We start from the raw sequence: 18906 nt of genomic DNA on the forward strand, positions 1-18906 counted from the left end.
TATGCTTAAATTCATGATTATTAATGATATCCATTATAAAAACTTAAATAATTTTGTAATGAGTTTAAAGTACATCTCCTTATATTTATGTCTCAATATAGAAAAATTCAAATTTGTTTCTCATGTTTTAATAAATATATTTATGTCTCTGAACCTGTAAATATGTAAAAATTAATAAATCTATTATTACTAAGATTTTTAAAGTATATAAATAGTCATTTTTTAAATATATTAAATGCTTATATACCATGTTTTATTAAAATTATAGTATTTTCAAATTAAGTTGCATTGTTCCCTTTTTTAATTGCATATACATAATTTTAATATTGTTTTTAATGAATCATTTAACTGTTTCTATTCCTATATACTTCAATTTAAAAATATTCTTTATTGGGTAATTTTATAATACATTTTGCATATTTTTTCACTGTTAAAAGAACAATTAGCACTGAATACGTATTTATAAGCTTAAATGCGTCTTTGAATGCATATTATTTTTAAAAGAATACTTATTAAATATAATATATAACATATAAATACTATTGATGCAAATTTTAAAGTATAATATAAAACTATACGTGATTAGATTGTTATATTGCCCTTAAGAGGAGAGAGATAAGATATATTTTCTCTTTTAGTATATAAATTTATATAAATATTTGTTAAATGTTCTTCATTGATCATTTTATATTATATATTTTATTGTTATAGTTATCAATATATATGTATTCAAATAATTTATTAAAAATTCTATATTTTATTAATTCTATGATAAAATAATGTTGTTTTGGATTAAAGATGATTCACTAAGTACTGATAACATAATACGCGTTAATATGAAATAATAAATGACATTTAACATGAATTGAGTCTTTAACCTCTCCATTAATCCATATTTTAAAATATAAAATTATAAATTCCAAATTGGATCTTTAACAAATATATAAAAATTATGCCTTTATAATGTATTATTATGTGTCTTTTCGATCAAATTAATATTTAATTATTTGAAGTTTCCATAACAAAATAATATTTCAATATTAATTATTAATGAGTATTTTATTAGTTTATATGTATAAGCATATAATAATAATGCATTATATCTATCATATTGTTTATAATTATTAGAACAAAATATGAAATTTTATTAATATACTTATATCTTATTTTTTAACAATTTTAAAATATAATTTATTTATACCTCAAAACTACGAAGCTTAAAAATTAATAATAATTAATCTAATTTTATATCTTTATGGGAAATAAATTAATGTATATAGAACTATTTATATCAATATAAATTAGAACTTTAACATAAATGCAAAGTATTGAAATGAAAAAAATGAATATTATATATACATTGTATTTTTTATGTATTATTAAAAATGTTAGATGCATAAAACATCTTTTATAGATATCCTATATCGTCGATTCTCGATCGATATTTTATGAATATCTATTATAATAGTTCAGTTGGATAACATGATTTAAATCAAAATAATAATGACACAAATAATAAGCTTTACTAAATAAAATGCTTCAACATATAAAGAAACATATTGTGTTATGCATAATTCAATATAACTATGGGTTATAAAGCCCTATATAATGACAATTATTATATAGAAAATATCTATATTAATATATGAAATATAGCTATTTATTTAACCATATTAAATCGATATGAACACTCAATAGTATATATTATACTTTATAGGGAATATGATATATGATCCCTTTCATATTAGCTTATGCCCCCTTTTGGTTGTATATTTGAACATAATATCATCATTAATCATGCGGGATGGTACATATATTTAATTAATGTTCTAATTATAATAAATTAAATAAAGGAATAATACTTAACCATAACCCAAATATGGGATCTACAAACACAACCCTGACCCACAACATAAAACTGTATACAATTATGCAAAAATTATTTCCCAATAGACAGTTTCTTAAGATATATAAATCATTATTAATCTTCAAATCATATATTAATGATTCATTTTCTTCTTTATATTTTTTATTTTTTCCCTTAATTTTTGTTTTTGAAATCGTTTACGAAATCCAAATAACGAATACTAATATAAAATGTTAAGAAACATATGATTTTTTTGTTAAAGTTTGGATATATTTAATGAAAATAATATTTAAAAACGCTATATTTTTTAAATTCTTATTATTTACCTTATAAGAAATTCCTAAAAACAATGCTATTGCACCAAATATAAATGCAATTGAAATTAGTGAATTAGTTAGAAGGGATGGAGAATTATTACATTTATTTTTTAAATTATCATAATCATCTGATAAAGTATATAATATTTTAATATATGAATTGTTTCCAGTAATACTAGAATCTTTCTTAAGTTCTTCATATTTTTTAAAAAAATCGTTATCATCATCCAAATATTTTTTGCAATTTTGATTGTCATCAAGTTCATTATACAAGTTACATAATGATTTAAATGCATCATAAAATTTAAATATAATGCTCTTATCCATACTTAAAAAATAATTATTTTTATCTATAAGTTTCTTGTAACTATTGTAACCACTAACATGATTTATAGTATTATTATACTTATTGCCACTCTTTATATATGCAGTATAAAAATGTTGTTGATTGGTAAGGTTTGGCTCATTATTCTTTAGGTTTACCATATAACTTAACCATATCATAATGTATTCAACAATATCTATGTTACTTTTTGCAACAGATTTAAACAAATCAGCATCCTTAAAGAATCCATCAAACAAATATAAACATGCAGCATTAATTTTTTCGAGAGGCATTTCACAATTATTATTAGTACAATATGTTTTAAAATGTCTATCGATATTAAATTGATAGTCTCCATTATTCAATGTATCGGGAAAATCCTCCCATACATTCTTGAACCTTTTACACTAAGAAAATATTTAAAAACAATTAATAAAAACGTGTATTATTGAAATTTTTATTAAAATAAAGTTTAATGATATTTATATATAATACAATATCAAAAAAAGCAAAATAAATTATTATTATTATTATTAAAAATCCATATACCACTTCCTTATTCATTATAATTGGATTTTATTTTTGATTTGTAAATTTAGTAGAATCATGCTGTTTGTATATACACTTCCCCCAATATGTGACGCAAATACTTTAACCATATAAGTAACAACTGTCTGTAGTTAAATATATTATATGCTTTTCAATAATTAAATTAGTATAGGATAATAAAATAATATTATTACTAGAGAAAAGTTACATTCCTTTTTATGACAATTAGCTAAATTACCTTAAATAGAGGTATGCTTAGTACAATTTTGATTAAATATATATATTATACATTTTATGCAAAAAGGTTATTCATACTTACAGCTGGTATAACTTTATTATAAAAATGAATATACTTTTATAAAGAATTTAAAGTATGTTTCAACATAGAAAAGGAATATATTAATATTTTATGTTTTAATGAATCCCCTTCTAGAACTTAAATACTATATAAATCTAAAAAATAAAAAATTAGATTATTACTATAATCCTTAAAAGTATATAATTAGTAATTTTAAAAAAATATTAAATACTTATATACTTGTTTCTTATAATATATAATATAGTTTTTTTTTAAAATTATAACATTTACAAAATAAGCTGCATTGTTCCCTTTTTTAATTGCATATGCATAATTTTAATATTACTTTTAATTAATATATATCCATTCCAATTATATTTAGCATTTTCAATAACTTTATTTTTATTACTACATATTCTAATTTCGAAATATATCTTATTATGTAATTTTATAATGTATTTTGCACATCTTTTCCAAGGTATAAAACGACAATTAGCATTGACCCCGTATTTATAAGCTTAAATAAGTCTTTGTATGAATATTATTTTTAAAACAATGCTTAGTAAATATTACCACATAAATAAGTATTGATGCAAATTTAAAATATAATAGAAAACTATATGTATTAGGTTGTTATATTGCACTTTAAGAGGAGAGAGATAAGATATATTTGGTCGTTTAATATATAAATTTATATAAATATTCGTTAAATTTTCTCCATTGTTCATTTTTATCTTATATATTTATTGATATAGTTATCAATGTATGTACATTCAAATAATTTATTAAGAATTTTATATTTTATTAATTCTATGATAAAGTAATGTTGTTTTAGATTAAAAAATGATTATTCAATAAACACTAATAATATAATATTGAATAATGAAATGACATTTAACACAAATTGAGTCTTTAACATTTTCTTTATTTATCCAGTTTTTTAGAATATAAAACCACATATTCTAAATTGAATCTTTAACAAATATACAAAAATTATACATTTATAATGTATTATTATGCGTCTTTTAGATAAAATTAATATTTAATTATTTGAAGGTTTCACAATAAAATAATATTTAATATTAGTTATTAGTATTTTATTTTATTATATTATATGTATAGTCATATAATAATAATGCATTATATATACCATATTATTTATAATTGTTAGAGCAAATTATAGCATTCAATTTTATTAATATACTTATATTTTTTCATTTAACTATTTTAAATATAATTTATTTATACCTCAAATCTTAAAAATTTTAAAATTAATAGTGATTAATCTATTATTATACCTTTATGATAAATAAATTAAAGCGTATAAAGCAACTTCTATTAATACAAATGTAAAGGGAATACAAGAAGATAATAGTAACTACAATTACAACGTCAAAAAATGTTAGAAGCATAACAATAATTTATAGAATATGTTATATTATCGATTCTCGATCGATATGTATGAATCCATATTTTATGATTATCTATTATACATTAGCAGTGTGTTTAATTAACATTAAAATATAATCATTAACATGAAGGTACATTATAATGTAAGCAATTGTTCCAAATGAATAAAATTATACTCTGATGTATAAAATTATTATAATGTTCGGTTAAAAAATACGATTTGAATCAAAATAAATATGATACAAATCATAAGTTTTACTAAATAAATTTTTCATCAAACAAAGAAATACATTGTATATTATAATGTGGATAATTCAATATATCCCCTGATTAAGTTTTATATAATAAATAATTATGATATATCATAATATGAATTAATATATTCAATATAGACATTTTTTTTAATCATATTAAATCGGGATGAGCACTCAATTATACATATCATAATTTATGAAAAAACTGTTACGTGGCTCTTTTCATATTAATGGAAGTACCCATTTGGGGGATACATATTTTGAATATCACTCCGTGATTAAACATGCGGATATAGTATATATATTTAATTAGTGTTCAAATTATAAAAAATTAAATACAATATAATACTTATCCCTAACCCGAATATGGGGTCCATATCATAAAAACTATATAAAAATTATGCAAAAATTACTTCCCAATAAATAGTTTCTTAAAATATGTTAATCATGATTACTATTCCTGGAATAATCATTAATCTTCGAATCATATATTAACGATTTATTTTCTTCTTTATATTTTTTATTTTTTCTCTTAATTTTTGTTTTTGAACTCGTTTCCGAAATCCAAATAATGAATACTAATATAAAATGTTAAGAAACGTACGGTTGTTTGTTAACGTTTGCATATATATAATGAAAATAATATATAAATATTATATTTTTTAATTCCTTATTATTTACCTTATAAGAAATTCCTAAAAAAAATGCTATTGCACCAAATATCGATAAAACTGTAAATAATCTCTTTCCTATCGACGAACCTGATGTATCTCCCGATGTTAGTGCAGAAAAGTTTGTTGTTATATCTGGAAAGGATTGAAAATCTTTACAATTAACACCATTACTAGTACATTTATTATTTAAATTACTATAATCAATTGATAAAGAAGACATTATTTGTCTATATGAACTTCCATCAGTATTATTAGAATTTCCATTAAGTTCTTGAAATTTTTTAACAAATTCATTAGCATCATTTAACAGTGTCTTTTTATCTGTATTCGTTGCAAAATTATCATACATATTACATATTAAATTGAATGCATCATAAAATTTAGACAGATCTTCAATATTAATATTCAGCAAATCATTTCGTTCATCCATGAATTCCTTAAGCTCTCCAAATGTATAAGCATGACTTATAAATTTTTTATATTTATTACTATCTTTTACATTTTTATTATAAAATTCGTTTATTGTGGTGAATTCCTCCCATTTGAGTTGCTTTAATTTGTAACTAAACCATGAAATAATATATATAAAAAATGCATTAATACTATTTGTACGATGAGTTTTATGTTTTAATGCATGATAACATTGTTCAAGCAACCATAAAAATCCAGCCGTAATTTTATCTAGATTATTATTGCATTCATTTCCTCCTGAATCTTTCTCAGGGCAGTATTGCACAAAATTCGTATTATCACCAAAATCGAGTGTTCCATTTTTGCCTAATTCATCGGGTAAATACGTCCTCAAAACAACAAATTTTCCACACTAAAAAAACATTTAAAAAAAATTGATAAAAATATGTATTAAGAACATGTTATTAAAATAAAACTTAATGAAGTTTATAGAAAATATAATATCAAAAAATGTATATACTAGACTATCATCCATTATGATGGAATATAATTTATAATCTCTAGGTTAAGGGGGTATCATATTATATATTCTAAAATAGGTAATACAATTATTTAACCCTATATACAGCAATTATCTGTAGATAAAAATATTTTTATTCTTATTAATTTCAATTTAAAATTAATATGGAGCAATATATACTTTTATGATAGATCAATTCCCTTATTTGGGGGGTGTTTAATACATTTTTTATCATATGTATATATAATACGATTTTGCATAAATTGTTATTCTTAATAACATTCATATGAACATTATTATAAAAATTAATATACTTTATAATGAATTTAAAGTATGTTTGAACATAAAAAAGGAGTATATTTATATCTTCTGTTTTAATGATTTCAATTATAAAACTTAAATACTGTATAAATCTAAAAAATAAAAAATGTTATTATTACTATAATATTTAAAATTATATAAATAGTTATTTTTAAAATATATTGAATTTTTATATACTTTTTCTTATAATATATAATATTTTTTTTTTCTAAAATTATAACATTTATAAAATAAGTTGCATTCCTCCCTTTATTAATTGCATATACATAATTTTAATATTATTTTTATTTAATATATATCAATTCCAATTATGTTTAACATTTTCAATAACTTTAGTTTTATTCCTATATAATTAAATTTAGAAATATATCTTATTATGTAATTTTATAATATATTTTGCACATCTTTTCCACGGTTTAGAACGACAATTAGCACTGAAACCGTATTTATATGCTTAAATAAGACTTTTAATGCATATTGTTTTTAAAATAATACTTAGTAAATATTAGATATTGACATATAAATAACTATTGATACAAATTTTAAAGTATAATATAAAAATATGTGTATTAGGTTGGTATATTGCACTTTGAGAGGAGAGATAAGGGAAGTATGTTTTTTTAAGACAAAATTGTAGCCATATATGATTTACCTATTCTATATAGCTAATTATGTATTGTATTCCTTTAACATTAAAGCTTTCAATTAATTTATGTATTAAAAATGCCTTAGAATTATTTTCTAAATATATAGTTTGCTTTTATATTTTATAATAAACTATATTTAGTTTTATTATGAAAAACTATAGAATTATTAATATTATTTTTCTTGGCAGTGTTAATTCTAATATTATCACATTAAAGGCATAATATTTAAAAACTATAACATTTATTTTTCATTTTATCCACTTGTTAGTCTTATTACAAGTTTAATAATATATATAACTACTTTATATCCATGTATTCGAATTAAATAAAACAATATATAATATAAAATTATTATTGTTGTTACTAATGATATATCACTGTATACTACAATGAGATAATTAGTGCAATCAATAAAAATACATTAAATCAATGTATAATATTTCCTCGTTTCATCGTTTTTAAATTATTTTAGAACACATATTATTTCGCAATAACAATATATTTCTGAATTTGTATATATATAATAACCTAATAAAAATATTATTAGTTCAAATAGAATTAATTATTACATTCCTGTATACTTTGCATTAATATATAATTGCATATGTTTCACAAAATTAACATATTTCAGTTTTAGTAATTGATACAATATTATATATATTAGAACAATAACGCTATTCAATCTATTATATTATTTATAATTGCCAGAACAAACTATAACATTAAATTTTATTATATACTTATATTTTATTTTTTTAATTATTTTAAAATATAACTTATTTATACCTAAAAATATAAAATTTAAAATTAATAGCGATTAATCTAATATTATACCTTATGATAATTAAATTAATATATATATATATATATATGTAACCATTCCTATCAATATAAATTATAACATTAGCATAAAATGATGCTATATATAATTGTTATTTTAAAGGATAGTATACATATATCTATAATTTAATTTTTTATTAATATGCATATTTTTATTGTATTATTAAAAATGTTAGATGTATAAAACATATTTTATAGATATTGTTGTGTTGTTGAACCTCGATCGACATTTTATGAATCTATATTTTATGACTACCTATTATATATTGGTAATATGTTTAATTAACAATAAAAATATACTCATTAACCTGAAGGTATATTATAATGTAGACAATTGTTCCACATGAATCATCTTATAATTCATACCTATCCTCATATATAATAATATTATACAGTTCGGTTGTTAAAATACAATTTAAATTAAAATAATTGTGACAAATAATTTTACTAAATGAAATTTTCATCAAATAAAGAAACATATTTTATATTGTGTTATACACAATTTAATATACCCCCCTAATTAATAAATTTTATATAATAGACAATTATGATATAGGATAATATGAATTAATATATAGCCAATATATATATTACCACTCAATTATATATATTATAACTTATGAAAAAATGTGATGTGGCCTTTTTCATATTAATGGCAATATGCTTTGTGGGGGTTTATATTTAGACTTTATTTCGAAATTAAACATGCGGACATATCATATATATTTAATCATCATTTATAGAAAAATATATATGATCAAATTATAAACAAATTAATAAAAATACAACCATACACAAAGCATAGATTCCATTGAACATAACTATAACCCATAATACAGAACCATGACCCAAAATACGGGTTCCTCCAAACGCAATCCTGAATCCTTTTATATATATATTACCATAATACTATTGACTCAATTAAATAAATGTAATATATCTATAAAATTGTTTATAGTATTATTCTATTAATAAACTTCAAAAAATGGAATTTCGTCAAATTTTACTTTCATTATATAAAATATGAACATATGTATGTAATATAAAATTATATGCATACAAATAATAAATACTATGATTATAACAAATGGATCAATATTATTTCAATTATGAATTGTTTTCGGCATATTCTTTCACAAATTATATACTATTAATAAGTATAAACGGAAAAATTCATATAAATGTATAATAAAAATATATTACATTTATTTTAATAATTAATAAAATTATAAACTTAAAATATAAAGTCGTAAATGTAGAAAAGGTCACTAAATTTCATTCGTCTAGAGGTATCAATGTCAAACATTGTAGTTTGAGTGATAATTAAAAAGAGTTATTTTGTTTGTTTTTTAGTTCGATATCATTTGAATTCAATTATTGTATGAAGATTATTCACTTGGTTTATTATTGAAGGTTGTTTTCCTGTTGATTTTTCATAATATGATAAAGGCAATAAATGACCTATCTATTCTGGATCAACGTTAAGCGTAGCATTTCCCCGATTAAACTTTACCTAAGAAATGTCATATTTATCATTTGAAGGCTGGTCATCTAATTTTAATAATTTTAAAAGTAATAAAAATCTAACAAATTCTGGATTTGATAAAAGAAAGTAAGCCACATTTTTTTCCATATCCAACATTTCATTAGAATGAAATTCATTGTTATTTGAAGATGTTTCAGTTATTTGATCATTTGATAAAGACTGTAATTTTTCTGGATAGATTGCAATGTCAGATATAATTTTTTCCATCAGCAATTCTACCTCAGAAGGAGATTCATGTTTATTTGAAGGTGGTTTAGTTCTTTTATTTCTTTTAAATATATTAAAACAATTAAATCCTTTATAATCTTCATCATCTTTAGGATTGGGATTCTTTAATTGTGTTTCGCATTTAGATTCTATACCATTTTTTTCGTTGCTTCTGTTTATTTCTTTGCTACCACAAATGCTTTTATTTCCTACAACAAATACCTTAGATCGATCATACAAGGGAAAAAATATACTAATATATATATGCATTAATATAGACGTCACAAAATGTAAATAACCGATATTATATAATTTTCTATATATTAGTTTATATTTTCTTTTGGCAACTTACTTTCTGTTCGGAGCAATGTATTGATACAGCCAAAAGGGTATATAAGACAATACAAACTAAACTAAATATCCTTTTATTCATTTTATTATTAATAAAAAGTGTTTCCTCGAAGCAGTACGCTTTAAATAATATATATGTTTTATTCTTTTTCAGTTTTGTTTTATCTAATATTATTGTAAAATAATAATTCTATTATTTAATATTACAAATTGTTTAATTTTATATAAGAAAACTATTTGATATTTATAAAATTATATATTGTTTCTATTTTAATCATTCACAAATTTATGATCATGTAATTATAAGTTAACAAAATTTAATATTATACTTTTACTTTAATATAAATAATAAAAATAAATAATATAGTTTATTTCAAATGCATAAAAATATATATAACAATTTGTTCTAAATACTAAAAATGTATATATTTGTTCTGAATCTTTTTTATTTATTTGAACCATTATATTTAATATAACAAAATTATTTTTAATACTTAAAATGTAAATAGATTAATGCACTAATTTATATGTATATATCATCATATAAATATATAATAACTGCTACCATCAGAAATATAAGCATGCAATTACTAAAATATATATATATATGTTTTTTTTCAAATAATGAGACAATTTTCGTAAAAAATACATTATTTGAATTATAAACAAATCAGTTTATGTAACAAATTCAACCTAAAATATTTTTTTTCATATTTTTGTATAAATAAGTCTTTATCATAATTTAAAGCCTCATTTAATAATATGTTTGATACTTTATAAACTTATATTTTTCTATTGGCGTTTGTCTACAAGCAAATCAATAAATATTAATTATGATAATAAAATATTAGATACATATATATTGTTAACCAATATATCCAAACCTATGAAAAACAATTAAAAAAAGTTGTTTGCATCTAAATGCATTCTTATTTTTATACTTTTCAAATGTTTAATATTATTTAATAATATTATACATTTTATTTACCACTTTTTTGTAAAAATTATTTTTTTCACAGATTGGTATGTAATCATTTTATTTATAAATATATCCCATAATATACAACATCAAATATATTATTTCTATTAAAATAATATAAAATATTTATATTTTTAAATGTAACTCAAAAAACAACCAATTACAATATTAAACCACAAAAATAATACATATAGAACTAATTTATTTTTATCTCAAATCGAAAAATGAAATATAATTAATTCTATTAACTTTTATTTTCATCATATTCATTTAACAAATGTTGAGACACTTTTTGTATTTAAACAATACAATATTTTGACTTTTATAAATAATAATTAAAAACAAATGAATATTATAATTCAGTTATAATAGATAATTTCATCATATAGAAAAATTATCTTATGTCTTATCATAAAATATGAAACAAACTCTTGGCATGTATCATATATACACAATACTTCTTTATATTAATATACAAATTTAATATTTATTATTCTTTAAATTCGACTTCAAATATAATTTAATTAAATTTATCATATAAATAATCACTTTTTCTTTTATAAACAAAAAATTAACCAAAAAAATAAATTAATAAATGGTACAGGATTGGCTTGCATAATTTTGTATATATTTAATAATCATATTTCCTCATCGACGCAATTTACGACTTTAATATTCTTCAATTTATAACATTTTTCATGTTTTTTCCTTACTTCCACTTCTCCCCCATTTTTTCATATTAAAGATTGTAATTATTTAAATCATCGTTTCCTTCTAGGGCCAAGTCCATTCTAATATTTGATCAATTCCCCCATAAATCATTAACCCCCAATTAACAATAAAATATAAAAAGTAAATAGTTCAACATATTTACCATTAAGTTATATTACCACAAAATCAAATTCTTATAATTTGTCAAAATATATTACTTTATTCGTTCCTTTTCATAGTAATATTCATCCTCATTTTTTCTTACATATTTAGACTTAATATAAATATTAAAAACTCCAACTTATCCTATATATATTTTTAATAACTTGTTTACTATATATATTTAAAACAATTCTTTAAACTAATAAATATTATCAAATTATTCAAAATTATACAAGATTAAATACAATGTAATTCTTAATCCCAACCCAATGCGAGTCCCACAAATATAATCCTAACCCATAACATAAAAATTATGCAAAAATTACATTCAAAAATTATTTATTTCTAATAGACATATTCTTAACATATATCAATCACTATTAATCTTCGAATCATATATTAATGATCCATTTTCTTCTTTTTTTTTTAACTTTCCTCTTAAATGTTTTTGATCTCGTTTCCGAAATCCAAATAACGAATACCAATATAAAATGTTAAGAAGTATACGATTTTTTTGTTAATGTTTGCATATATATAATGAAAATAATTTATAAATTCCTTATTATTTACCTTATAAGAAATTCCTAAAAAAAATCCTATTGCACCAAATATCGATAAAACTATAAATAAGTTCTTTGATATCGACGAACTTGATGATGTAACTTCATAACTTTGTTCAGGAGTTTTTTCAGGAGTTTTTTCAGGAATTTGTTCAAAATCTTTTACAATAATTTTTTTTTTTTCTATCGTTGGAAGGGGTGATGATTTGCAATTTTGAGCATCATCATATTTCTTTTTAAAATTATCATAATCAGCTGATAAAGTAGACAGCATTTGACTATATGAACTGTTATCAATATTATTAGGATCTTCATTAAGTTTTTCATATTTTTTAACAAATTCTTCAGCTATTTGTAAACATTCTGTGCATTTTGACTTGTTTACATTACATTCAATATGCATTTTACACAATGATTTAAATCCATTATAAAACTTAGACATATCATTAATATCAAATTTCATTAAGCATTTGTTTGATTCTATTAACTCATTAAAACTATTATATTCTGTTTTTTCTTTTAATGAATTATTACAATCATTATCAGTCTTTTTACAATTAATATGGTGCATATTATTTTCTATATGTTTAGTATAAATTTCATTCATATTCTTAAACTCTGTAACACCCTTTAGGTTTAACATATAACTTAACCATATCGTAATGTATACAATAAACACTTTAGGTTGATCTTTACTTAAATTACTAATCCTACTAACAATATTTTGTTCAAATAACCATATAAATCCTGCCTTAATCTGATCGATATCAGTCTTACATTCTGCTCCCTTTGATTCTCCATTAGAGCAATAATTCATAACTTTCCCTAAAGTATTAAATTTTAAACTTGGAGAAGTACCTAATTCATCGGGTAAATAATTTATCAAATGACCAAACCTTCTACACTAAGAAAACATTTAAAAAGGTATAATAAAAATATATGTTAATGAAACTCTTATAAAATAAAGTTTAATGAAATATATAGGTAATACAATATCAAAAAATGTAAAGGAAAACATTTTTATTAAAAAAAATTATATACCAGGCGAGCATCCATTGTAATTTTATTTTGTGTACAATATGTAAATTATGTAGTATCATATTTTATATATTTTACACTTAATAAATGACAAAATAATTAAACTTTAATATAAAATTGTATGTGGTCAAACAAATTCTTATCATTTTTATTATTAATTTAAAGATAATATGGAACAATATAATACTTTTATGGAACTTTAATTCTCATAAATTAGGGTTGTTTAATACATGTTTTATCATATGTATATATAATACAATTTTGCATAAATTTTTATCCTTAATAACATTCATATGAGAATTATTATAAAAATTAAAGTGACATTGTAATGAATTTAGAATATATCTTCTTATACATATGTTTTAATATAGAAAATAAACAACATCATATATTTTGTTTTAATAAGTGGTGTCACAAAAGTAATATACTGCAAAAATCGAAACAATTAAGAAATTCATTATTGCTATAATCCTTAAAAGTATATAAATAGTAATTTTTTAAAATATGTTAAATATTTATATACTTGTTTCTTATAATATATATATAGTTTTTTCTAAAATTATAACATTTACAAAATAAGTTGTATTGTTTCATTTTCTATACAAATGACATCAATTTACATTATTTCTAATTAATATAAATATGTTCATAACCCATTTTAATGAGTCTAATCACTTTATTTTTATTCCTAAATATTCCATTTTAGAAATATACTTTATTGGGTAATTTTATAATATATTTTTCCATCTTTTCCATTCTTTAAAACAACAATTAGCACTGAACCCGTACTTATAAGCTTAAATAAGTCTTTGAATGCATATTATTTTTAAAATAATGCTTGGTAAACATTAACACATAAATAAGTATTGATGCAAATTTAAAGTATAATAGAAAACTATGTTTAATTAAGTTATTATATTTCATTTTAAGAGGAGAGAGATAAGATATATTTGCTATTTTAATATATAATTTTCGTTAAATATTCGTAAATGCTATGTATTCATTTTTATGTTATATATTCTACTTCTATAGTTATCAATGTATATAAATTCAGATAATTTATTAAAAATTCTATATTTTATTAATTCTATGGTAAAACAATGACAATATAATATGCGTTAATATGGGATAATAAAATGACATTTAACATTAATTGAGTCTTTAACCATTCCTCCATTAATCCAGTTGTTTAGAATATAAACTACAAATTCCAAATTGCATCTTTAACAAATATATAACATTGATACCTTTATAATGTATTATGTGTCTTTTCGATAAAATTAATATTTAATTATATCAGGGTTTCACAATACAACAACATTTCAATATTAGTTATTGGTAGCGTATTTTATTATATGTATAAGCATATAATAATGCATTCTATCTATCATATTAAACTTTATTAATATACATATATTTTATTTTTTAAATCTTTTAAAATATAATTTATTTATACCTCAAAAATATAAAGATTAAAAATTAATAATGATTAATCTAATGTTATACTTTTCGAGAAATAAGTTAAAGTGTATAAATCAACTTCTATTAATACAAAAAGAGAATAGTAACTACAATTAAAACTTCAAAAATGTTAGAAGCATATCAATGTCTATAGACGACGTTACGTTGTCGATTCCCTATCGATATATATATATATGAACCTATATTTTATGACTATCTATTATATATTGGTAATGTGTTTAATCAACAATAACAATATACCCACCAACCTCAAGATATATTATAATGCAGAGGAATATTCAAAATGAATCATCTTATAATTCATACCCAATCTCACATATAATGTTATTATTACAATTAGATTGGTGTAATATAATTTAAATAAAAATAATAGTGACACAAATAATAAGTTTTACTAAATAAAATGTTTCATCAAACAAACAAATGCATTGTATATTATAATGTGCATAATTCAATATAGTCACCTAATTAACAAGCTTTATATAGTAGACAATTATGATATAGCATAATATGACTTCCCATATAACCAATATTTATATTAATATATGCAATATTATATTTTAATAATTTAAATCTATATTAATACGCAATTGTATATATTATATTTTATGAAAAAATGTTATGTAACCCATTTCATATTAATGGCAGTACCCCTTTTTTGGTTGTGTATTTAGACATCATCTCGAGATCAAACATACAGAATGGTACATATATTTAATTAGTGTTCAAATTATAAAAAATTAAATTACAATATACTTCGAGCCCTAACTCAAAAAGCAGATTCAATGAGCGAAATAATAACTCATAAAAAATTAACACCTCGGAATTAAGAATATTATAATTAAAAAATAAATTCATTATATATACATTTCTTGGCTTTACAATTTTATGTTTCTTTATTTTATATTTTATTTATTTGTATTTTTTTAAATTATATATATACTATGTTTTACTATTAAAAAGTAATTTATAATGTGTATTATTTATAAAAAAACATGGACATTAATATTACTACCAATAAATAATTTTTATAAAATTAACAATTTTACTAGAAAATTGTTTAGTAAAATTTGTATTAAATGTGGCAAACAAATCACAGAATCTGTGCTTCTCATAATATAAATTTTAACATACTATTATTATGATAAAGCAAAAAATATTGTTATTATAGTATTAGTATATAAAATTAATTGCATCCCTCAGATTAAATTGATTATTTTAATATTTAAAAATATAATAGATATGTTTTATATAAAAAACTATGCATTATCGAAGAAATTTTGTAAAACAAATGACAAAAATAGAAAAACAATTATTTTAATTTAATTATTAATGTAAGTATATATAATTATATTGAAACAAATATATATATTTATATTATTTTCTTTTATATTTTTATTTTAAATGGTTACTAATTCTCTATTAAATAAAAACAACATAGTTTTTCCCTATTATATATAAATATAATTATATATGTAATTCCATACATGGTGGGATGCCTTATAAATTTTAAATTGAGTTTTGTCAATTATAAAAATATAAAACTTGTGTATTCATAATACTATTTATCAAAAATATCATTTATATAATATAATGTAATTAAAATTAATTTTTAAGTATTATAATATTAATGAAACTTTGAATCATAATATTTTTAATATTCAATATTTATGAAAGCTTATGTTATTGACATCGTCGTGTAATTGAATTAATTAAATAACAAATATATTAAACCTATAAATTTGTCAAAAACATGGATTCTACCGTTTAAATAATAATTTGCATTTTTTTTTAATAAATATTTGTTTTTTATACTTTATTGGAGAAAATTATTTGCTTCAATTTTAATTATACTTGTCCATATTTTTGAGTTGTTAATTTTTAATTAAAAAAATGCTAATATATATTTTAATTTTTTTTTGTAAAGTTCAAAAATGAATAAATTTTATGTTCAAATAGCTTTATTTATTTTAACAATCTCTCTATATGTGGATAATAAAACCCTTGCAGCTGAGCCTCCTCCAGGAGAAGATACACCGCTCGAATCAACACCCGAATCACCACTCGAGTTAACACGTCATTATCTTACGTAAGAAAATACAACAATATATATATTTCATTATGCACATAATAAATGCACGTCTTTGCAACAGTGTTATAAATACAATAACTTTATTTTGTACGCATTTAAAATATGTTTATTTTTATCAATAATAGTTCAGAAGAAATATATGAAAAAAACAAACACCTATTATGTGCAAATCCCGAAGAAACTACACAAGTGATCAAACTTATGCATGAAGCTATAAGACATTTAGAGTATCATGTTACAAGTAAATATGATTATAAATTCTACACACAATATCATCCTTGCCGTATGATTTTTTATCAAAAACAATATGGAGAATATACAAAAGTTAGAAAAATTGAATATATAAATGATGATCGAAATAAGGTATCAATTAATGAACAATATTAAAGTTATAAACAAAATTGAAATTAAAAAGTTATTATAATTTATATACATATATTTCTCTTTACTTTCATTAGTATAATGAAATAGTAAAAGAGTTATGGGATCCTGACCATATCAATTTTTTTTATAAAGGCTCAGCTGAAAGTATACAAAACATAAATAATTAATCAAATTAACATATTATTGTTACTATTTATTCTTTCCCATATCTTCAAAATCATGATATTTTAATTACATCTATGCAATTTTATAATATATTTTTTAGGAAAAATTGTCCGTGTATACAATCAAGATTTAGTAATGATACAACAACGCTCTAAAAATCAGTGCGAGCCCTATCAGAAATATTTTTATGCTTTAGCTGCAAAGGCTGAAGTAAGGAAAACTTTCCTCTTCTGTTTCGTTATAAATCGTATTTCTCATATTATGACACGCAAATTATTCAAATACACTTTTATTAATTTTGTAGATATCAGAAGATGCAACTGTAATTGCCATGACTTCAGCAAATATAAATGATCACCACCCTACCAATAAAAAATATAAAAACGCACTTATAGAAAACGCAAATTTATTCAAAACTGAAATTGATTCTGAAGATGATATTAGAAATGGAACAATAAACAAAACATATGTTAACTTAATTGGATACCTCATTAAAAAAAAAAACAATTGTGTTAATATCACCTATATAGAATCTGTAATCGATATAAAATTTTAACATAATAATTTATTTCAACAATTGCTAAAAAAACATTATTTTAAATAAATGTACATATTTATAATATATACTATAACTTGCAAAAAATTTAGCATTTTACATATTCATCCATTTATATTTTTTTTCTTAGATTGCTCACCATATTCCCAGCTACCTAAAACGCATGATTAGAAAAGTTTCAAATTGTTTTTCCCTTCATAAATAAACATATATTTCATATATTTTTTTCAGCACCATAGT

At 20.3% G+C, this 18906-nt stretch overlaps 5 protein-coding genes across 5 annotated transcripts; 1 reads left to right on the forward strand and 4 right to left on the reverse strand.

Moving 5' to 3' along the window:
• Positions 1 to 2000: 2000 nt before the first annotated feature.
• Positions 2001 to 3073, reverse strand: PY17X_1400900 (uncharacterized protein; the record flags this gene model as incomplete). Its single annotated transcript, XM_723376.1, has 3 exons — positions 2001 to 2087; positions 2194 to 2916; positions 3059 to 3073. 3 exons carry the CDS (start codon positions 3071 to 3073, stop codon positions 2001 to 2003), a joined length of 825 nt encoding a protein of 274 aa, XP_728469.1.
• Positions 3074 to 5511: 2438 nt separating this feature from the next.
• On the reverse strand, positions 5512 to 6640 carry PY17X_1401000 (uncharacterized protein; the record flags this gene model as incomplete). Its single annotated transcript, XM_721019.1, has 3 exons — positions 5512 to 5598; positions 5702 to 6517; positions 6626 to 6640. 3 exons carry the CDS (start codon positions 6638 to 6640, stop codon positions 5512 to 5514), a joined length of 918 nt encoding a protein of 305 aa, XP_726112.1.
• Positions 6641 to 9946: 3306 nt separating this feature from the next.
• PY17X_1401100 (fam-c protein) lies at positions 9947 to 10619 on the reverse strand (the record flags this gene model as incomplete). Its single annotated transcript, XM_726229.1, has 2 exons — positions 9947 to 10408; positions 10539 to 10619. 2 exons carry the CDS (start codon positions 10617 to 10619, stop codon positions 9947 to 9949), a joined length of 543 nt encoding a protein of 180 aa, XP_731322.1.
• Positions 10620 to 12759: 2140 nt separating this feature from the next.
• PY17X_1401200 (PIR protein) lies at positions 12760 to 14005 on the reverse strand (the record flags this gene model as incomplete). The annotated part of the gene is made up of 3 exons (XM_022957383.1): positions 12760 to 12819; positions 12960 to 13853; positions 13991 to 14005. 3 exons carry the CDS (start codon positions 14003 to 14005, stop codon positions 12760 to 12762), a joined length of 969 nt encoding a protein of 322 aa, XP_022812784.1.
• A 3398-nt stretch (positions 14006 to 17403) lies between these two features.
• Positions 17404 to 18871, forward strand: PY17X_1401300 (uncharacterized protein; the record flags this gene model as incomplete). Its single annotated transcript, XM_723979.2, has 6 exons — positions 17404 to 17558; positions 17687 to 17924; positions 18020 to 18089; positions 18211 to 18320; positions 18415 to 18645; positions 18797 to 18871. 6 exons carry the CDS (start codon positions 17404 to 17406, stop codon positions 18869 to 18871), a joined length of 879 nt encoding a protein of 292 aa, XP_729072.2.
• Between the last annotated feature and the right edge of the window lie 35 nt (positions 18872 to 18906).

This window comes from Plasmodium yoelii (genome assembly GCF_900002385.2).
Source record: "Plasmodium yoelii strain 17X genome assembly, chromosome: 14".
NCBI lineage: Eukaryota > Apicomplexa > Aconoidasida > Haemosporida > Plasmodiidae > Plasmodium > Plasmodium yoelii.